The sequence below is a fragment of the Sapajus apella genome, unplaced genomic scaffold (assembly GCF_009761245.1).
Source record: "Sapajus apella isolate SASKATOON/1434 unplaced genomic scaffold, GSC_monkey_1.0 scaffold74, whole genome shotgun sequence".
Classification (NCBI taxonomy): domain Eukaryota; kingdom Metazoa; phylum Chordata; class Mammalia; order Primates; family Cebidae; genus Sapajus; species Sapajus apella.
In genome coordinates, this window is record NW_022437014.1 from 3,187,008 (window position 1) to 3,210,955 (window position 23,948).

A 23,948-nucleotide genomic window follows, 5' to 3' on the forward strand; every position below is an offset into this window, starting at 1 on the left:
AGATTTACAACATTCAATATTGAGTAAAATGTAGGAAATGAGGCATTTTCATATACTGCTGATGGAAGTGTAGGCCACAGAAACTTTCTGGAGAGAGAAACAGAGTGTGTGTGTGATATAAAGTGTATAGATACATATGTATCTACACATACATGTGTTTTTTAGAAAAAGGGTCTTGCTCTGTTGTTCAGGCTGGAGTGCAGTGGTGTGAGCACCCAGGTTGAACTCCCGGGCTCAAGAGATCCTCCTGTCTCAGGCTCCCAAGTAGCTAGGACCACAGGTGTGCACCAGAACACCCAGCTCTGGGATATATTTGACAGAAAAATTAGATACCACCTAGGTAGAAAAACAGGTAAAGATAGTTTTTCTATAGGTAAAACTCTAAAGTCATTTATAAGAACTAGGGAAACTTCTCTGCTTTGACACAGAAAGATCACCAAAACACTGATCACCAAAAATCAAATTGCAGCGCATACAATATATATTAGGATCTCATTTATGTTTTTAGAAGAAAACCAGACATGCAAGTCATATACCCACACATGTATATAAACACACAGAAAGGGTACTCTCAAGTTTGTCTACAAACTTACAACCTAGTTATATGTAGTAATCAAGAAATAGCTCCCTCTTGAGAAGGAGAAGCCAGGGAATAAGTTTAAGAGGAACTCACCTTAAGTTTAATACATTTTTTATATTATTTGAGTTTATTATAAAGAGACTGTATTAATGTATAAATTTTATAATTTAAAAAAATACGAGGTCCATTAGTATGTATCAGTGAGAAAACACAATGTGTGTATAACACAGTACCACTTTTGTTAGAAAAATAAATGAAAACATACATAATTCTGTAATATTTGAATATTTACTATGAGCATGTGATACTTTTGTACTTAAAGAATACTTTTATAAAATGTTTTGAGGCTAGGTGTGTGGGTCAGGATGGCCGGGGCAGACCTATGTTATTTCTAGTTAAATAATTATAAGCTTGCTTTGCTTACTGTACACTGAAGTTTATACCCTGAACTAAGCTATATCAAATATTGGTGCAGTAAAATAGAAATCAAGCAGCAACAGGAGGCCTAAGGTAAGGCCCATCTGAGAGCGCTGTGAAACCGTGGAACACCGCGGGGTGGCTGCAGGGCAGGACATACTGCTTTGGTCCCACGAATGCCTTCTCAATATGGAGGCTGCATGAGGGTCCCGTAAAGAGGACTTGCGTAACATCTCTGAGAAGGGAGGAGACCTCTGCTCACAACATCCAGGAAGGCCTTGCAGATGCGAGCTTACAAGGAGGAAAAGCCTTGCAAGGCAGAGATTACCGGAATGCCACAGGCTCCGCCTAGGTTCTCAGAACATGGAGTAATCTTGATTACTCTGTGTCCATAAGGCTTGGGAGATAAAAGCCCTGTGATACATTGGGTGTGGTCAGATCTGGTAGCATCTTATCTGCTATGCTTCTGATGCTAATGTACCTTGGTAGCAACTGGTGGTAGAATTCTGTGTTCTCAGTTTGCATGAGAATCCCGTCTGCTACTGAATACTGCAGACCACACCTCTCCCCCTTGGCTATCTTGCCCACATTAATTTCAAGACCTCTCCCAATAGTTTCAAGGCCTCCCCTAATCATCCCTCCCTGCTGCCCCACTCCTCAATTAACAAGTGTCTACCTAATAAAAGCCCACAGATCAGGGCCAACGCAGTTCACCCCTCGTCAGAGTGCGTTGGACCCCTGGACCCATGCTGTGAACTTCTACTCCTGTGTCTTTATTTCCTTCTCTCACTCCTCATCACCGCTGGGACATGGAGCACCCACACACAGGGTTGGGCTGGTTCCCCAAAAGGTGCAGTGGCTCATACCAGTAATCCAGCACTTTTTGGTAAGAAGAAACTATGACAAAAGTATCCAGTGTTTCCAATTCTACCAGCAGCTTCTTGTCTTTTTGTTTTGTAAAATATAAACTGAGAATTGTATTTTTCATACTCATAGGGTTTGCTTCTAGCCATTCTTCATGATGAAAAAATTTTAAGATTTCCTTCTTCTTGGACCAGCATACTCTCAGAATTTCTGTGCATATTGGTCTTCTACCTGTGGTTTCCAGGCAACAAAACCTCCTCAAACTTCCCAAATTCTAACTCTCTAAGACTTATAGAAATGTTCAGCGTTATTGCTTCTAATTTTGACATGGGAAGATTCTGATTGCCAGTACGTCGGTAGAGCATAAGGATTTCTTAGAGAATTTAAATTTTAACTAATTTTTTTTCTTTAATGTAAATAAGGCTACACAAATTAAGTAAAAGCTAGGTTATGGCATCTCTGGCCACTGACATATCTAGTAAAATTACGGTTCTGTGTGCACTTGTGAGGAGTAGAAGGGGGAAGGAGGCGGGTGCATGCATAGCGCCATGGTGAAAGCTCTAGCTCGGGAGTGGGATGAGCCTGGGCTCACAGTTCAGCCCTACCAGTAGCCAGGAATTAGTTCCCAGGCAAGTGATTTAGCCACTCTGAGTTTCTCTTCTCATGCTGTTTTTCAAAATTGTTCAATTAATATATTTAACTGTGAGGTTTCAATATATTACATGTAGTGTGTTGGACAAGAAGTTGCTCAATAAATGTGGCTGACAGTAGTGGCAATGTTTTAATAAAAACATTGGTTTTCTTTCTGAAAAGGATCTCTCATAAATAGAGTCCACAAATGTCCCTTAGGGCGTGCAACGTTGTCCAGTGGTCAGGCATCTGAAAGCAAAGAACTGTGGAATGGTACACAGACCAGAAGTAAAATGAGCTGCAGCCTGGGTGAAAGGGAACTGATGGTAGTAAGAACAAGGGAGCCCATGGTTCGGGAGGGTAAGAATTGGTAAAGATGTGCTTCTTGGGCACAAGCTAGCCAAACACTGGGCAGCACAGGAACAGCCCAATGATGCAATGAAAAGGAGCAAGAACAGCCATGCATCCACTAACAATAGGGCTGAGGTACGTTCTGAGAAATGCATCGTTAGGGGATTTCATTGTTGTGTGAACATCACAGAATGTACTCACACAGACCTAGATAGTATAGCCTACTGCACATCTAGGCTACATGGATGGTATAGTCTCTTGCTCCCAGGCTACAAACCTGTACAGCACATTACTGTACTGAATGCTGCAGGTAACACAATGGTAAGTATCTGTATCTGTGTATCTAAACACAGAAAAGGTAGAGTGAAAATACGGGGCTGGGCACGGTTGCTCATGCCTGTAATCCCACCACTTTGGGAGGCCAAGGTGGGTGGATCACTGCTGCCAGGAGTTTGAGACCAGCCTGGCCAACATAGTGAAACCTCATCTCTACTAAAAATACAAAAAGTAACTGGGGGTGGTGGTATGCACCTATAGTCTCAGCTACTCAGGAGGCTGAGGCAGGAAAATTGCCTTTAGCCTGCAGAGAGCTGAGATTGCTCATTGCACTCCAGTGTGGGTGACAGAGTCTCTCTGTCACCAAAAAAAAAAATAAATAAATAAAAAAAAGAGAGAAGTAAAAAAGAAAAAGAAAATATAGTATTGTAATCTTATGGAACTACCACCATACAGGTAATCTGTTATTGACCAAAACATAACTATGTAGCACATGACCATATTTATTTCTTACTATGTCACATTATCACATGGACATAGCCTTTTATGCTCTTTTTTGTTTGTTTGAGACAAAGTCTCCCTCTGTAGCTAAGGCTGGAGTACCAATGGCACCATTCGGCTCACCGCAACCTCTGCCTCCCCAGTTCAAGCGATTCTCTGCCTCCCAGGTTCAGCCTCCGGAGTAGCTGGGATTACAGGGGTACATCACCATGCCCGGCTAATTTTGTGTTTATAGTAGAGACAGGGTTTTACCATGTTGGCCAGGCTGGTCTCAAACTCCTGACCTCAGATGATGCAACTGCCTTGGCCTCCCAAAGTGCTGGGATTACAGCTGTGAGCCACCGCGCCTGGCCCCTTTTATTCTCTTTTACCTCTTCCTCAACCTGTAGGCTTCCACCAATATCGGCAACCCTTCTCCACATTCCCTCCTGAACAATTATTGACTGGAAGTAAATCTGATACTTTTTCTACAATAACGATTTGATAATTTTGTAACATATTCAGAAACCAATCGTTCTACAATGCCCTGGTCTAAATTCCATTGTCTGCCATTAAGTATCTTCCAGTGCTATCCTAAAGGATCTCAGAGGTCTCTCCGCCATAAACTGGCTCAACTCATTTATTCACATCTTATATTTTTGCAAGGATGTTCTTTGTCAGTATCACTCTTTCTCCTTGGATTGCCTTTTCCCATCTCAAACCTAGCCACTGGAACTTAAAAGCTGAATTCACAAACTTTGTTTGGAATTGTTTTCTGAATTTCGAAGACATTATCTTCCATAAATGTTAAATGGTCATTTAACATTACATATTACCTCCTTAAGTACAGTAACTGTTTCTCCACTAATCTATAAACTACTTAAAAGTACGTACTGTCTTATTTCTTTATATCTGTCAAAATGCAATCAGTGCACAGTTAAAGAAAAGTTACAAGATTTGTGACGTTAAGACGTTCTAGCACTACTGTGCCATAATTTCTTATCCTTATCCATAAAATGTGGGTATTAATAGAATCTACTGCAAAGAGCTGTAGTGAAAATTACATGGGTTTCCATGGGTGAAGTGCATAAAACAGTCGTGGGCACTGCACAGTACGTGCTCTGTAAACGTTGCTTCATTATTACTATTACCATCATCATCTCAGAATTTAAAAAACTAGAATGAACTATATTATTAGTAAGATTAATTAGCAAATTTAACCTCCCAGCACTTTGGGAGGACGAGGTGGGTGGATCACGAGGGCAGGAGCTCTAGACCAGCCTGGCCAACATGGTGAAACTCTGTCTCTACTAAAAATACAAAAATTAGCTGGGCATGGTGGTGGGTGCCTTCGATCCCAGTTACTTGGGAGCTGAAGCAGGAGAATCATTTGAACCTGGGAGGCAGAAGTTGCAGTGAGCTGAGATCACACCACTGCACTCCAGCCTGGGGGACAGGGCAAGACTGTCTCAAAAAAAAAAAAAAAGTTGCCGAAGGGACCTAAGTAACGGATTTATAAATTTGTGGCTGATGGAAATGTGGAAAACTGCAATGTTCAGTCTAGGTATATGGCCACTATTAAAGGACATAACTTAATTAGTCACCAAGCTTCCCAACAGACATTACCTGAATGCCTATTGAATGCCATATGCTGAGTTAGGTTCTGGTGACAAAAAAGTGAGATAGTCCCTTCATTCAGTGAGCTCACATCAGCAGGGGAGAACACACAGTATAACACCACCAAACAGAAAACTCTGCTGACTTATGACAGAAGGATGCCTAATTCAGATTGGAAAAGTAATGAAAGGGAATCTAAGAAAGCTCCTCAAAGGAGTGAAACCTTAAAGAAAAACGGTAGGAAGGCAGGGAAACAGAAAATGCAAAGCAGAGAGACGGCTGTTGTTTTTTCCTTTTTTCTGAGATGGAGTTTTTGATCATCGCCCAGGCTGGAGTGCAATGGCGCAATCTCAGCTCACCGCAACCTCTGCCTCCCATGTTCAAGCAGCTCTCCTGCCTCAACCTCCTAACTAGCTGAGATTACAGCCACTCGCTACCATGCTGGGCTAATTTTTATATTTTTAGTAGACATGGGGTTTCACCATGTTGGCCAGACTTGTCTCGAATTCCTGATCTCAGGTGATCCACCCACCCACCTCAGCCTCCTGAAGTGCTGGGATTACAGGCGTGAGCCACCGCATCCAGTGGAGAGACGGTTTTTCAAAAGGAATTTACGTAAGACTTTAAGGAATAATGCATTAACTAAATAGTGGTGGTTTTCATGACCTACATACTAAAAAATTTCCAATTTCTGCCTGATTCCAATTATGGTACTATTCCTTTTGACTCTCTGAACAAGAGAATGGGGCTTCCTCTTTATTGATTCAACTATTAACACTTGACATGATGATCTGCACATGAGAGAAACCAACAACACTTGATAGTGATATCATGACTGAGAGAAAAACGCTGAAGGAGAGGTTTTTGTTTTTTTAACTTGATACTCTTCTTGACCTACATGATCCATTTACCCACCACCAGAAAGACACAGGTACACAGTCTACAGTTCTCACTTTGAGACCACTGCTTGGGAAAAGTCTTACCTGATCCAGGAGTGATAAGAGGCCCCTCTAATTCAAGTGCCTCATCTTCAGACTGGTCATCTAGCTTCTTCTTTTTTTTCTTTGTTGGATCTCTGGGTTTCTTTAAGAGAGAAAGTTCTTCAGGGTGTCTGATATCTGTTAGAAAACAGATTGTTTTACTAGAACAACAGAAAATTTAAACACTTTACACTCAATAAATCTACTGTTTCAAGATATGAAACTGTAATTTCTTTATGTCTGAGTTGTGTCAGATACCAATGGCATGCAAAACATTGATTATGACCAAAAAAACTCTACCCAAAGCATCCTTAATTCATAACTATATAATACATGTGATGACCTCAAAGTAGAGATAACAATCTACTAAGGTACAGAAAGAAAATATTAGAAGCCCTTACTTATATATTTTTATATGAAACTGGAAGGAAAATTGAGATTATATTATATGATGTTCTTTATTCTGTATGTCATAAGGTACACATGATAAATGAGGTAAATGTTATGATATTTTTACATCATTACCAAATCTCAAATTTTAATTGATTCAAATTTTCTGCCCTGTATCAAATGGCTATAAGTTTCGAATCGCTTTTCATTTGAGGAGTCGGTTAACAGGCAAAATGGTTAAATGAAAATAACAAAAGAAATTTAAAATGATCCAAGGAACCACACACACACATACATTATATATTATATATTGAACATCATGTTCACAAATTGCAAGGCTTCATTTTGTTAAGAAGTCAATTCTCGGCCGGGCGCGGTGGCTCAAGCCTATAATCCCAGCACTTTGGGAGGCAAAGGCGGGTGGATCACGAGGTCAAGAGATCGAGACCATCCTGGTCAACGTGGTGAAACCCCGTCTCTACTAAAAATACAAAAAATTAGCTGGGCATGGTGGTGCGTGCCTGTAATCCCAGCTACTCAGGAGGCTGAGGCAGGAGAATTGCCTGAACCCAGGAGGCGGAGGTTGCGGTGAGCCGAGATCGCGCCATTGCACTCCAGCCTGGGTAACACGAGTGAAACTCCGTCTCAAAAAAAAAAAAAAAAAAAAAAAAGAAGTCAATTCTCCTCAAATTAAGCTAAAGATTTAACGAGATCCCAGTCAAAATTCCAACTTTTCTGTAGAAACTGACAGACTATAAAATTTATATGAAAATGAGAACAATCCTAGAACAGTCAAAGCAATTCTTTAAAAAGTTGGCGAACTTACACTACTGATTTTATTAAGACACGGTAGAGCTGTATCAATCAGGCCATTGCACTTACTGGCTAAATGATAAGACATACAAATGAATGAAATAGAAGAGGGCTCCCCAAACAGACCTAAAGATAGGTGACCAGAATTTTTTGACAAAGGTGCCAAGGCAATTCAAGGAGAAAGAAAAATCTTTTCAACAGTGCTAAGCAATGATACATATATATATTTTTAAAGAACATTAACCCTTATATAACAATATGCAAAAATTAATTCTAAATGACCACTGATCTAAATATAACAGCCAAAATAATAAAACTAGAAGAAAGCATAAGACAAAGATTTCTTAGATAGGACATACACACACACAAAAAGAACCACAAAAAATTGCCCTTTATTAAAAAAAAAAAAAAATAGCCATCACCAACCAACCTAGTCTTTAAAGACACCGTTGAGAAAACAAAAAGGCAAGCATATATTGGGACAACGTATTTGCAGCACACATATCTGACTAAAGACTTGTATTCTGAATATATAAAGAGCCCAAACAACTCAATAATAAGACAAATGAACTGAAGATCTGGACAATCACTTTAAAATATGACCAAGCAGCACATGAAAAGATACTTGACATTATCAGTTATCAGGGAAATACAAATTAAAACCACAATGAGATAGCAGTATCCATACATCAGAGAGGCCAGCATTAAAAAGACATGCTACCCAGTGTCGGTGAGGATGTAAAGAGGAACTTGAACTCTCATCAGCAGCTGATGGGACTGTAAAATGAGACAATGTTTTGAAAACAGCTCAGCAGTTCTGTATAAAGTTGAACATACATGTACCACACAACTCAAGACATGCTTCCCCTATTTACCCAAGGCGACGAAAAGGCACATTTATAGTAACTTTATTCATGAAAGTCAAAACTGAAAATAACTCAGAACACACACACACACACACACACCCCTACCCACTGCCCCCCTCCCCACTCATGGTAGAAATTTGAAAGCTGCCCCTGAAAAAAGTATAAATAACTGAATCATTTAAAATGTGTTCTTTCAGAACCATAAGACAGGGCAAAAAATAAAATATAAAAGATGAAATATGACTAGTAAATGATCACTTTAACAACTGCGTAACATTCTACTATGTAAATAAATCATAATTTAATCACTCTTCTAATACTGAGACCATTATAACTAATATTTAATAATTCTACAAACATCTATGTTCATCTTTTTCCATATTTTATTTCAGAATTCACAGGAGTAGAATTACTGGATTAAAGGTGATAATTTTAAGGCAAAGGTGGAACAAGATCGACATATATTCTTCTCTTATGTCTTTGATTAGTAGTAATGTACATCTTCTCATGTGTTTTTAGTCATTGATATATAATTTTTTCCTTTTCTCTTTTTTTTTTTTTTTTTGAGACGGTGTCTTGCTCTGTTGCCAGACTGGAGTGTAGTGGCGTGATCTCGGGTCACTGCAACCTCCACCTCCCAGTTTTGAGATTCTCCTGCCTCAGCCTTCTGAGTAGCTGGGACTACAGGTGCATGCCACCGCATCCAGCTAATTTTCGTATTTTTGTAGAGATGGAGTTTCACCATGTTGCCCAGGATTGTCTCCATCTCTTGACCTCATGATCCACCCAGCTCAGGCTCCCAAAGTGCTGGGATTACAGGCGTGAGCCACTGTGCCAAGCCCCTTTTCTCATTTTTCTATGAGATTTCTTCAAAGTTAATTTGCATATAAAAATTAGCATGGGGGCCGGGCGCGGTGGCTCAAGCCTGTAATCCTAGCACTTTGGGAGGCCGAGGCGGGTGGATCACGAGGTCAAGAGATCGAGACCATCCTGGTCAACATGGTGAAACCCCGTCTCTACTAAAAATACAAAAAATTAGCTGGGCATGGTGGCGCGTGCTTGTAATCCCAGCTACTCAGGAGGCTGAGGCAGGAGAATTGCCTGAACCCAGGAGGCGGAGGTTGCGGTGAGCCGAGATCGTGCCATTGCGCTCCAGCCTGGGTAACAAGAGCGAAACTCCGTCTCAAAAAAAAATAACATGGTAGCAATTGCTGCAAACCACATTGGACTTTCTTCTGTTTGGTTTTTTATTTATATAAACATTGTTCATGTTTAAATAAGAAGTCCAAATAAATTATTTTAATAAGTATATGGGTTTGGGTCTGGTTTTCTGTTGGTTATTTGAATGTTACTATTAGAAACACTCAGTTGGGCATGACAGCTCACGCCTGTAGTCTCAGCACTTTGGGAGGCCAAGGCGGGTGGATCACCTGAGGTCAGGAGTTTGAAACTAGCCTGACAAACGTGGTGAAACCCTGTCTCTACTAAAAATACAAAATTAGCTGGATGTGGTGGCATGCACTTGTAATTCCAGATACCGGAATGAAGTAGTATTAGTGTGATCAAAGCTCACTGCAGCCTCCACTTCCTGGGCTCAGGCAATCCTCCTTCCTCAGCCTCCTAGAATACTGGGAATGCAGCCCTGAGCCACCACACCCAACAACAGCATTGAAATTCAATGTTCATTACAATTAGCAGGTTATCAAAGAGAAGACAAATCTAGTCTAATCTACACAGGCTATATAAATACTATACATATGAAAAGCATGAGGGTGAGGAAACTCAGAAACACAGGTAAAGGGTTCTCAGGGTAGATGAAGCATTTCTGGTTAAAAATGTATACTGAACATGTGCATTTATTTTCAATCCTTTTCAAAATCACGTAAAAATAAAGAAAACATAAACCTATAAGGGCCCCCAAAATGGAAGAAAATAAGAATTTCTGGATAAGAAATCTCAGAAGTTTTGGGAGGCAGAAGTCAGACAGAACACTAACTTTGTAAACTGGAGAAATATAAAACCAAGGTGTCTGTAGAAGGAGGTACCAACGGGAAATACCCTGATTCACTGTTCTAATCATCAAGCTGAGGCACAGAAAAGAGACTACCTGAAAAATTTAGTCCACCCCAACATCCTTTTCCTGTTTCATTACTGAATTAAACTCAGGTAACCTATTCCACAGACACACACTCTTTAGGATCCTTTACAGAAGAACCTGAACAGCCCTAGGGAAAAGATCTTTTAGATACTGATGTTTGAAAAAGCTTGCTCAATATGTCTAAATACCTTACAGAGGGATGACGAGCTAAACTCCACTCAATATAGAGCTTCATATTAGGTATGGATAATGCCCCTGCATTAAACATCTGAACCAACAGCCAGGGATTACTAGACACTTGAGAAAGGCCTCTGTGGTGGGCAGAATTCTGAAGGTTTAAGATACCCACCCATGGTTACACAAATACCAATCTAGGTAGTGTTGTGAGTTTTATAATTCATTATAAAATGAATTAAGAATACTTATCAACTGATTTTAGGGAGATTACCCTGGGTTATCTGAGTGAGCCCAGTGTAATCACATGAGGCCTCAGGAACAGAAGAGGCAGGCAGAAGAGAGATGAGACAGAAGGGGTGGTCAGATAAACTCAGAGAGAAGAGCCTGACCTGCTGTTACTGGCTTTGAAGACAGACGAAGGGGGCCACGAGCAATGTGGAAGGCCTCTAGGAGCTGAGACTGACCTCTGGCAGACAAGCCAGAGGGAATCTTACTTAGTCTTACAATCACATAGAACCAAACTGTACCAAGCAAAATTCATTCTCAGAGCCTCCAGAAAAGAACGCAGCCCTGCTGACACCTTAACTTCAGCTGCTTAAGAGTCTATACACCTGTAATTCTAGTACTTTGAGAGGCCAAGGTGGCAGGTCACCTGAGGTCAGGAGTTTGAGACCAGCCTGGGCAACATGGTGAAACCCCATCTCTACTAAAAATACAAAAACAAGCCAGGCATGGTGGTGAGTACCTGTAGTTCCAGTTACCTGGGAGGCTGAGGCAGGAGAATAGCTTGAACCCAGAAGGTAGAGGCTGCAGTGAGCTGAGATCACACCACTGCACTTGAGCCTAGGTGACAGAGCGAGACTCTGTCTCAAAAAATAAATAAAAATAAAAGAGCCTAAAACGCTGAAAATTAAAATGTGATAGTCACCCCCCCAACAAAATCCAATAGAAGAGATACAAAGTCAAGCAAGTGGATTGACCTAAGAACAATGTCTGACTAATAATAAGAGAGAACTGAGAAAACAAAGAGGAGGAAATTATCAATAATATAAAACAATAACTCCAATTAAATATATATTATATTTAATATAATATAAATACAAGAAATATCTCCTGGTCAGAAGTCTCCAGCACAATGAATGAAAATAAAACCCTAGCCAGGCAGGGCACATCGTTACAAAATTTCAAAATGGCAAGGAAAAGAAAAGATCCTAAAAGCTTCCAGAGAGAAAAGGCAGTCTACAAATACAAATTTAAAAAAAAGAGAGAGATTAAAAATAAAAATCAAGAACACTGTTAGGAGGCCAGGCATGGTGGCTCATGCCTGTAATCTCAGCACTCTGGGAGATCAAGGTGGGAGGATAGGAGTTCAAGACCAGTCTAGGCAACATAGTGTTATCCCATCTCTACAAAAAATTTAAAGATGAGGCAGGCATGGTGGTGCACACCTGGAGCCCCAGCTACTCGAGAAGCTGAAGGAGGAGGACTGCTTGAGCCCAAGAGTTCGAGATTAGAGTGAGCTACGATTGCAACACTGCAGTCCAGCTTGGGCAAAAGAGCAAGACCCTGTCTCTTAAGAAAAAAGAAAAGAAAGAAAAAGAGAAGAACACTATCAGAACTATTAATTGTAACATTGGAAGCCAAAAGATAATTTAACAGTGACTTTCAAATTCTGAGGGAAAAATAATTTTTGATACAACAATTCTATTGAAAGGCAGAATAAAGACAAATATCTCAAAAACTGACAACCCATTCACCTTTTCCTTACTACCCTGATAGAGAATATATTCCACCAAAATAAGACAGCAAATCAACACTGAGGAAAACTCCAAGGTCAAATTCAAGGGAGAAGATAATGCTGAAGGTACGTCCCAGGGCTGTGACTCTACGCCTGGGCTGAGAAAATACCCACCCTAGAGTGCAAGAGGATGTCTAGGAAGAAAAAAAGAAAGGTGGGGAGATTGACTACAATCCGAAAATGTATTTAATTGTGTTGAAAATTAAGGTGAGTAATATAAATAAAAGAAATCAGCAACAGATAATTGTTGCAAAAGCAGCAAATGATAAAAAGGCCTATGACCCTTTGGGGAGCAAAGATGAGAAAACTCCTTGAGCCCTCAGGAGTTACAAACTAGCCTGGTGCCTGTAACCCCAGCACTTTGGGAGGCCAAGGCAGGTTGATCACCTGCAGTCAGGAGTTTGAGACCAGCCTGGCCAACATAGTGAAACCCCATCTCTACTAAAAATACAAAAATTAGCCAGGCGTGATGGTGTGTGCTTGTAATCTTAGCTACCTGGGAGGCTGAGGCACGTGAGTCACCTGAACCTGGGAGGTGGAGGTTGCAGTGAGCTGAGATTGCACCACTGCACTTCTGTGTGGGTGACACAGTGAGACCCTATCTCAAAAAAAAAAAAAAAAAAAAAAAAAAGGCATATGAGATAGAAAAGGTAAAAATATACATTTCGGCTTGGAAAGTAAAAATGTCTGCTTTGCTAATATAAACAGTAATAGTGATTCAGCCAAAAATTATAACAGTTATAATAAAGAAGAAAAGAAAGGGCTGAGGCCAGTCGAGGTGGCTCACGCTGTAATCCCAGCACTTTCAGAAGCTGAGGCAGGTGGATCACTTGAGATCAGAAGTGTTTAAGACCAGCCTAAGCTGGGCGCGGTGGCTCAAGCCTGTAATCCCAGCACTTTGGGAGGCCGAGGCGGGTGGATCACGAGGTCAAGAGATCGAGACCATCCTGGTCAACATGGTGAAACCCCGTCTCTACTAAAAATACAAAAAATTAGCTGGGCATCGTGGCGCATGCCTGTAATCCCAGCAACTCAGGAGGCTGAGGCAGGAGAATTGCCTGAACCCAGGAGGCGGAGGTTGCGGTGAGCCGAGATTGCGCCATTGCACTCCAGCCTGGGTAACGTGAGTGAAACTCCGTCTCAAAAAAAAAAAAAAGACCAGCCTAACCAACATGGTGAAACCCCATCTCTACTAAAAATACAAAATTAGCTGGGTGTAGTGGCATGTGCCTGTAATCCCAGCTACTCAGAGGGCTGAGGCAGGAGAATCACTTGAACTGGGGAGGCGGAGGTTTCAGTGAACTGAGATTGAGATACTGCACTCCAGCCTGGGGGACAGAGCGAGGCTGCATTAAAAAAAAAACAGCAACAAAAAAGAAAGGGTTGAGTGGAAAAACATCAACAGATATCTAAAATTGATAAATCAAGAAACAATACTATAAGCACATATTCAGAATTATTAAAATAAAAGCCAGAAACAGTAAAAGAGTAGAAAGTGGTAGGGAATGCAAGCAGGTGCTGGGGAGAAATTGGGCAGAAAAGTAGTTTCATGCTATAAGCCTTTTTTACTGTAATTTTGCAGTTATTCCTTTGATTAAAAAATAATTTCAGGCTGGGTGTGGTAGCTTATGTCTATAATCCTAGCACTTTGGGAGGCTGAGGCAGGCAGATCACAAGGTCAAGAGATCAAGACCATCCCAGCCAGCAGGGTGAAACCCAGTCTCTACTAAAAATACAAAAATGAGCTGGACGTGGTGGTGTGTGCTTGTAGTCCCAGCTACTCGGGAGGCTGAGGGAGGAGAATCACTTGAACCCAGGAGGCGGAGGTTGCAGTGAGCTGAGATCGCACCACTGCACTCCAGCCTGGTGACACAGCAAGACTCCGTCTCAAATAATAATAATAATTTCAAAAATCTTTCTGCTTACTGAATAAAGAATGCATTAGGAAGAAAAAGAATGGATAAAGGAAGACTGCTTAGGAGGCTCCTGGAACAGGAAGAGGTGGTGGCGAAGTGGACTACCAGAGCAGTGGACGGTGGAGAGAGGGAGAGATGTGGAGACTAAAGATACCTCTTGGAGGCAAAATGAACATCTCGCGCTGATAATGAGAATGGGTAGGTGAGGAAGATGGCAATGCTAAGGATGACTCCCATGCGCCTGGTATGTGTACCTGGGATGGAGGGGCCTTTTACTACTACAGTAACTACTTGGGGGGAGGGCAGAAAGGAGGGAGGAGGGAGTGAGACATTTGGAAAGGAATACCGTGAGTTCAGCCTTGAATATGTTCAGTTTAAAATTTGGCTAAATAAATGGTTTTGTTATGATACATAATGCTTTAATGAACATATGATGGCTTTCTAAGAAAGATGCAAGGCTAGAAGAAAGTCGAGGAAAAATTAAGAATGGAGGATTTCAAGTAAGTTGGACTAACAGGAACTTGATTTACTCTCCTGTTTTATTTAAACAGTAAGAAAGGAAAAGAAAAAGAAACACTTTCGGACATTAGGCAACAAGATGCAGAAAAGAAAGACAGCCCAAACGGATGAGCTGAGTGCACCAGCTTACTGCCTAGGGGCAGGGGAGGGACGCATGGGGCCAGGTCTTGCAGTGTTGAGAGATCTGGGACGGCATTCAGGGATGACAAGGTGGCTAGAACGTGTGGGGCAGAGGACAGGAGAGAAGGGAGCTCCACAGAGTACTCTCCGGGTCTGCAGAAGTGTTTGCTGTGGTCTCGCTGAAACCTATCTGTGCATTTGTTAAGAGGAAGCTACCAGAGACTGTGGAACGGCTGAAACAGTTAATGTTCCCATCTAGGAGAGCAGAGACACCTCTATACAGAGTACTGAGAAGAATCCCCAGAAGACTATTACCTCAGTAATGAGGCGAAATTAGTCCTAAGGCTAATGGTGCCCCTAGTCTACCCTAATAAAGCTTCAAAGCAAAAGGAGCCAACTAATTCCAAGTAATTTAGTGACCAGAAGAAAAGCCAACACAACTCAATACAAAAGAATCCAGCTGCTATGACACATAATGACACATAGCCAGGAGTAAAGGGTGGGGCGGGGAAGCACAAATAACTCAGATGATAGATAAAAAGCATTGAAATAGCTATTATAAACATATTCCATATGTTTAAGAAACTAGAGGAAAACAAAGAGTAAATGAGAAATCTATATAAAAAAGAAGCCAGAATCAAATTTCTAGTGATGAAAAATGTATCTCAAACAAAAAAGGCACTGGATGGGATTAATAGCAGATTAGCAGCAGAAAGATCAATGGACTCAAAGTTATAATAAACCTTAAAAAAAATGATTTCAGGGCCGGGTGTGGTGGCTCACACCTGTAATCTTAGTACTTTGGGAGGCCGAGGCGGCCGACTACCTGAGCTCCGGAGTCCGTGACCAGCCCGGGCAACATGGTGAAACCCTGTCTCTACTAAAACACAAAAAATTAGCTGGGCATAGCAGTGTATGCCTGTAGTCCCAGCTACTCAGGAGGCTGAGGCAGGAGAATTGCTTGAACCTGAGAGGCGGAGGTTGCAGTGAGCCGAGATTGTGCCACTGCACTCCAGCCTCAGTGACAGAGCAAGACTCTGTCTCCAAAATTAAAAAAAAATGAAAAAATTTAAAAAAGACAACTATTTAAGTAAACATCATAATCAAATTGCTGATAACCAGGGTAAAGATAAAATCTTAAAAGTCACACAGAAAATATACAGAGAAACAATAACAGACTTCTCCAAAATTATGCAAATCAGAAGGCAACTGGGGGACATCAATTATTGGAGCGCGGTGGGGAGAAGGGGTGGAATTTAGAATTCTCCCAGCTGCAGTATCTTTCAAAAATAAAGGCAAATCAAAATTTTTTTTTCTTTTTGAGACAGGGTCTCACTCTGTTGCTCAAGTTGGGGTGCAGTGACACAATCTTGACTCGCTACAACCTTTGCGTTTCGGGCTCAACTGATCCTCCCACCTTAACCTCCCAAGCAGATGGAACTACAGGTGCATACCACGATGCCCAGCTAATTTTTTGGTACTTTTTGGAGATGGGGTTTTGCCACGCTGCCCGGGCTGGTCTCGAACTCCTGGGCTCAAGCAATCTTTGGCTTCCCAAAGTGCTGGGACTACATGTAGGCATGAGTCACCATGCCTGGCCCCAAATTGAAACTTCTGTAGACAAACAAAAGGTCAAAACTTCATCACCAGTAGACTGGCACTATAAAAAAGAGATGCATATCAAGTTCTTCAGGTAGAAGAAAAAGGAGACCACATGGAAAGGACACTTATAAAGAGCACTGAAAAATGGTGAATATATGATATAAAAGACCATTCTGCTCATTTTTAAATACTTTATTGCTTTAGGGGGAAAATAACATATTGTGGGGTTTGGCATATACAGGAATAAAATATATGACACTAACAAAAGGACTGGAAGGGAGAAATGAAACTAAACTGTTGTAAGGTTATTATACTATGTGTGAAGTAGTATATGATTTGAAGGTAGACTGTAAATAAGTTAAAGCCATATACTGTAAACCCTAGAGCAACCACTAAAATGGCAAAATCAAAGTCATGATAGCTAGTAAGTCACAGATGAAGATCAATGTAATCAAAACAACCCTTCCTAAAACAAACAAACAAACAAACAAAAACCACCCACCAAAACCCCTTCATCTACTAGATAGGTGGGAAACAGAAAAGAAATGGGGCAACAGAGATCATAAACTGTCTTCAACAAAATGAAAACTTTTGCTCTTAGAAAATACCGTTAATGAAATGGTAAGCCACAGATTGTGAGAAAATATTTGCAAAATATATCCAATAAAATTTCCGTATCTGGGATATGCAAAGAATGCTTACAACCCAATCAGATGACAACTGAATTTAAAAGACGGACAGGCAAAGGATTCAAACAGACACCTCACCATTATATGGGTGGCAATTAAGCACATGAATAGATGCTCAATATCACTGGTCACTAGGGTAATAAAAGAAATTACGGCAAATTAAAGCCATAAGGAGACAGGCTCTCACACCTGCTAGAATACCCCAAACTCAAAAACTCAAGCACTGCCAGTAAGAATGCAAAATAATACAGCCACTTTGGAAAAAAAATTGACTATTTATTTGACTATTTATTTATTATTTGTCAATATTTGACAAATATCCACATATCATATGACCCAGAAACCTACTCATAGTTTTTATGGCTCTTGAGTAAATACCTATGTTCCCACAAAGACCTCTAAGGGAATGGTCATAGAAGTTTTTTTTTTTTTTTACACTAGCTTCAAACTGGAAAGAACCCAAATGCCCCTCAACGGGTGAATGGATAAACAAATTATGGTACATCCATACAACAGAGTACTACTCAGTAACAAGACGGAGTTAATAACACACAATAATATGGATGAAGGTCAGAAGCATTATGCTAAATGGAAGAAGCCATACAGAAAAGACCAAATACTGCAGGATTCTATTTACATGACATTTTAGAAAAGGCAAGACTATAGTGGTAGAAGGCAGATAAGTGGTTTGCCAGAGGTCAGAGGGTAAAGAGGATTGTCAGCAGAGGGGTATGGGGGACCTGTCCTATATCTTGCTGGTGGTCCATTAGTCAAAATGCAATAAATTTTGCTATTATGATTATTTTACCTTAAATTATTCCTTAACAAAGCTGATCAAAAGGATAAATAAAATTAAAGGACACAGCTTATAAGACGCCCCTGGGGTCCTCTCCTTAATAAAAATTTCATTTTTATTTCTTTAAACTCTGGCCCTTTTGCTCAGTGTAACTGACTAGATACTTAAAAGCATGTGGCAGGTCTGCTGACAGGCTAACTGACCGGCCATTTCTCAGCCCTTTAAGGAAACTGGAAAAGTTAAGTAATATTAATATTTTCCCAGCCTCCCCTGCAGCTAAGGGCAGCCATATGACCCAAGGTGGACCAATAAGATGTGACGGGGGCTTCTGGGATGTTTTGCTTTGCTGCTAGGACACAGATGTGAGAAGAGAGTTGAGGTGGATACTCTGCCTCTTAAATGCAGCTTCAGGTTGAGCACCCCTAACCTGACTGAAATACTCCAATGAGCATTTCCTCAGAGTTTACATTCGCAGCCAAAAAGTTTCAAGAATTGGAGCATTTTAAATTTCAGATTAGGGCACTCAACCTATGTATGCCTGGAGCTCTAGGAGGCATCTTACAAACATGAGGCCAACCTGACATGCTGAGGGGTAAGAAATTGAGGGATGGAGAGAGCTTGTCCTTGAAGACACAGCTGAACAAGGAAGCCAGTTCCAGAAACCACCTCATTTTCTCAAGTAACTTCTTATATGAAAAAGAAGGCCCTTACTTGTTTAAGGCACTGTTAAATCTGGATTCTGGCTAGGTGTGGTGGCTCATGCCTGTAATCCCAGCACTTTGGGAGGCTTGAGGCGGGTGGATCATTTGAGGTCAGGAGTCCGAGACCAGCCTGGCCAACATGGTGAAATTCCACCTCTACTTAAAAATACGAAAATTAGCTGGGTGTGGTGGCGGGCACCCTGTAATCCCAGCCACTCAGGAGGCTGAGGCTGGAGAATCACTTGAACCCAGAAGGTAGAGGCTGCAGTGAGCTCAGATCACGCTGCTGCAATCCAGCCTGCGAGGCAGAGGCTCTTGTCTCAAAAAAAAAGAAAAGAAAAAGTCTGAATTTCTGTTATATGTAGCCAAAACCCTATTAGCTGACAAGGGGCAAAATGAATATGGAGAGAAAAGTAACAAAAAGCACCGAACAATTTTCAGGATTAAGTGAAAGTATCATCTCTCCTTAAGGGCAGAAATAGAACAATGAAAGTACAAAAAAGTAGTTTAAGTGAATCTTTCTTTCCTTTTCATCTTTATTTAAACATCTAATCTTTATTGTTACCACTAAAACAAACCCTTTTGTACAGAGTCCTTATGTACAGCTTAATTTACCTAAATCAAATTACTTTTATAATTACAAAAATTTTTTAAACACAACTGAGCTTCAGTCAATCTGCGTTCTGTTCCACCAGCGTTTTGTGCTTCTCTATCCCTACCAAATTCATCTTCACAAGAGTAGAACAGAAAGAGAAAAAAGAGGAATGAATCAGCATGTATCTAAGGCAGAAAGACCTAAATGACATGTCCTACTGATAATACAGAATGGTAACAAGCTCTAAACACAAAACACATTTTTTAAAAAGAATGTGTTTTGTGTTTACAGCTACTATAAGTAGCTGTCTGTTGATTGTCAGACTTTGGGAGAGTTTCATTTCCTCTTAAGAAGGCTCTTCATTTGTGAAGTCTGCGTGCCAGAATACATGTTACATTAAAAAAAAAAAATGATGTTCTTTGCCAATAGTCTTTCTGTCCAAAGGAAAAGGAAAATGCAACAAAAACTTCATTTAATTATTACACAGAAGCACTGGTCTGAAAGTGCGTTTTTGGAAGAAAAAAATTATTACACAGAAGCATTTTATCAAGAGTTAAATTATAAAAGAAAGACAATTTTTACCAAATAAAAAGCTTGGAAATGTTGTCAGTGTTCACAAAAGTAGGTATTTCCCTTTAAACAGTGTTCTGCTGGTCTTGCATCACTGTCCTTTTACAGCGGTTGGCACACCCTTCACATTTACTTGGTAACCTTAGGTAACTGTATTTTGGTAGCAATGGAAATGTCCTCATTTTTCTCAGTTTTAATTCTACTGCTTGTACAGTAAGTAAGCAAAAGCCACAGGAGTAGACACAAGAAGGTTAAATTAATTAAATCACGATGACCACTACTTAGTGATTTCATTTTAATTTGGGGAAATATTTAATAACTTGGGTTGAAAATTAAGTAACCTAATATTAACAGAAAAAAATTCTAATTATTCCTGGGAAGAGCTGTATACTGTCACTTCACTGTTCAGTTTCAGTGGTGAAAAGAAAATAAACCGCTAGAATAACGTTTCCTATAATGTAATTCAGGGGTTGGCAAACTTTTTCTGTAAAGACAGTAAATATTTTAGGTTATGCAGCTCTACTCAACACTGCTATTGTAACGCAAAAGCAACCACAGACAATACCTAAGCAAATGAATGTTGCTATATTCCAATACAACTTTATTTATGGACATAGGAATTTGAATTTTTATAATGTTCACAGCATAAAATATTAATTTTTCTTAACCATTAAAAAAATGTAAAAGCCTAATTAGTTCTCGAGCCACACAAAAGCAGACTGCAGGCCAGAGTTTGCCAACACAGAATTTAACCACTTGGCAAATCAAATACCCTTCCCTCTTTCCTAACACACATAGGAACATTTTACAATTTTTATAATATGAAATTTTATAATTTTCATATTTGTGCTTTTACTTTATAATGTTTTATAGCAACAACAGTATTAAATTATTATGTATTAAATATGCATGTATTAAATAGATATTATTTAAGGCCGATTAGCTGTTGTCTTATTTATTTCTGTAGCCAAATCTCAACTGTATAACTATTTGACTGGATCTTTATGCCCTAATTTTTCTCCTGGTTTCCTCCAAATGGGGACCCCATCTTAGGAACCCTGCTCTGTGATACTGACCCCATCCTACCCCCAAATTCTTCATGATGTTAAGTAGTCTGCAGCACAGAACCTGCTATCAGATACCTTCTTCCCTGTTGTGCTGCCAGCATGTGAAGACATCTATCTATTCACACTTGTCAAGTACTTGGACTCTCATCAAACACTGTGATCATCTAAATTTTATGTACCTCCTAGATTTCTGAAATCTGTACCCTTGGTATCTGATCCTTCATGTAAACATGACTAGTCTATAAACCACAACCCCTTTTGTTTTAGACAATTTCATAATCAAGTGCCTTAGTTCTTAAGAGTATTCTCTAATATATCTACAAAGAAAATTACCACTCTTTAAGACCCTCTCTTTTCTGCCAGAAAGACTTTAGTCTTATAATTTATCAAAATATTATGTAAATTTCTACCCACTAATACTGGCAGTTCACAGACCCTTAACAGCTGTTAAGACTGTTTAGAGGAAATATAATGTAACCACCCAATGAAGCAGAAATTCCCTGAACACCCTGTAATAGATCACTACTTTTTTTTTTTTTTTTTTGAGACAGGGTCTCACTGCGTTGCCCAGGCTAGAGTGCAGTGGCGTGATCTTGGCTCACTGCAACCTCCACCTCCCAGATTCAATCGATTCTCCTGCCTCAGCGTCTCAAGAAGTTGGGACCACAGGTGCATGCCATCACACCCAGCTACTTTTTGTATTTTCAGTAGAGACAGGGTTTCATCATGTTGGCCAGGCTGGTCTTGAACTTCTGGCCTCAAGTGATCTGCCTGCCTTGGCCTCCCAAAGTGCTGGGATTACAGGTGTGAGCCACTGTGCCTGGCCATAGATCATTTATTTCCATATGATCCCAGTGATAGCATTAACTGCTCCTTAATTTATTTATTTCATCATTTCCCCCTCTTCATTCATTCAATTAATTAATTCAATTAATGTTCTCTAAGGCCACGCCCTATACTGGGAATACAAAGATGGAAAGGCATGGTTCTGACTTTAGAGTTTACATTCTAAACAAAAACATCAAAAGCTAAAGGTGGTTTTGATCCTTGAATAAAAAATAGCTTTTCTTGTTTACACAAAAATTGCATATTAAATTGTTAAAAACAGCAACAACAAACAATTGCAAAAGTATAAAAATTGGGGATAAAAAATGCATACCTGAAATATCACCCTGAGATAACCTCTGTCAACATTCTAGTGAAATACCTCCGAGTGTATTTCTAGGTGGATAAATGGGATAATGTAGACATGTTTATTATATAGTATCTTTTTGTAATCTAAATTTCAAACACTGCAAATGCAAATTCTAACTCTATGAGATCCCCCAGGGGTAAATGGGCAATATACTCAATGCATGGATGGGTGTTCTCACAGGACGATGGCTTCTCTGTCTTAGAAGCTGGATGTTGCTGCCACTTACGACACTGGAATGAGGTATTTGTCATCCTGGCTCATCTGAGTCAAGAGCTCCTGACTCAAAAGTTCTAGGAGAAATTTCCTGATGTGCATGTAACCTAGACCTGGCCAACTGCCTGCACTCTATCTGTGAGGGGGGTTGGGAAACAACTATGTGGACTTTATGGTTTCTGTAGAGGAAGGTGGGCTTTGTCTCATACAACACGTAAGGTAGGAAATTTCCAAAACACAGAACCAAAAGTTCAGATGCCATGCAGCCAAAAGCAGCAGCAGCAGCAGTAAAGAAAGACCAACACCCGCTATAGATATATTTAGGAAGGTGGAGCAATATTAGTGTAACAACCTGAAAATCTTCTCAACGTCTAACCTCATTCAATGCAGCAGAGTGTGGAATGAAGAATTAACGCACAAAACGTTTTGTAGGAAAAAAATCTATGAGATCTGATGACAGCATGAGGCCAGTGAAGATCGGTATAAGGAAGTAAGGTATAAGAAGCTCTAGATTCTTGTCACAGAGAACGACAAGAACCACTTAGGTTGGTTCTTGACTTTCTCTGCGTGATCTTGGGCAAGTCACTTCCTAAGCTCCATTTGGTAAAAATGCACATGCATTCTTGAGTTAAAGGCCCTAACAATTAAAAAGCAGGCTAGGTGTCTGGCTCCTGCCTGTAATCCTAGTGCTTTGGGAGGCCAAGACAGGTGGACTGCTTAAGCCCAGAAGTTAAAGACCAGCCTGGGTAGCACAGCAAGACCTGTTTCTACGAGAAAAAAAAAATACAAAAATTAGGCAAGCATGGTGGTGCATGCCTGTGGTCCCAGATACTTCAGTGGCTGACGCAGGACAATTGCTTGAGCCCAGGAGGTCAAGGCTGCAATAAGCTGTGTTCACACCTGGGTGACAGAGCAAGGCACTTTCTCAAAAAGCAAAAAACAAAACAAAACAGGAAAAGACCTCCCCCCAAACACAACAAATATTAAACTCAATGTCAAATGTTAAAATCACTTCCATTCAACTCAGAAACAAGGCAACAACAGTCATCATTACTGCTATTACGCAATACTGTACTAGAGGTTTAATCCAATACGGTAAGATAAAGAAGAATATATAAAAATGGGAAAGGAAGAGAGAAAAATTATTTAGAAGAGATACGATTGCTTTACACAGAAAATCCAAGAGAAGGTCAGGCATGGTGGCTCACGCCTGCAATCCCAGCACTTTGGGAGGCTGAGGCGGGCGGATACCCTGAGGTCAGGAGTTTGAGACCAGCCTGGCTAAAATGGCAAAACCCTGTCTCTACTAAAAATACAAAAATTAGCTAGGTATAGTGGCATACGCCTGTAGTTCCAGCTACTTGGGAGTCTGAGGCAGAAGAATCACTTGCACGCAGGAGGCAGAGGTTGCAGTGAGCTGAGATATTATCAATGTACTTCAGCATGGCTGACATTGTTTATTATTTAAACAAAAAATAAATAAAAATATAAAAAGAAAAAATCCAGGCCGGGCGCAGTGGCTCAAGCCTGTAATCCCAGCACTTTGGGAGGCCGAGGCGGGTGGATCACGAGGTCAAGAGATCGAGACCATCCTGGTCAACATGGTGAAACCCCGTCTCTACTAAAAA

General features: G+C 40.4%; 1 protein-coding gene across 7 annotated transcripts in view; it reads right to left on the bottom strand.

Moving 5' to 3' along the window:
* Positions 1-23,948, bottom strand: part of FERMT2 (fermitin family member 2) — a 132,762-nt gene that overhangs the window by 35,749 nt on the left and 73,065 nt on the right. For all 7 annotated transcript variants that reach the window (XM_032251089.1, XM_032251085.1, XM_032251091.1 and 4 more), the window contains exon 4: positions 6,199-6,333. In XM_032251089.1, coding sequence (XP_032106980.1) covers positions 6,199-6,333 — 135 coding nt within the window. The remainder of the gene's footprint in view (positions 1-6,198; positions 6,334-23,948) is intronic.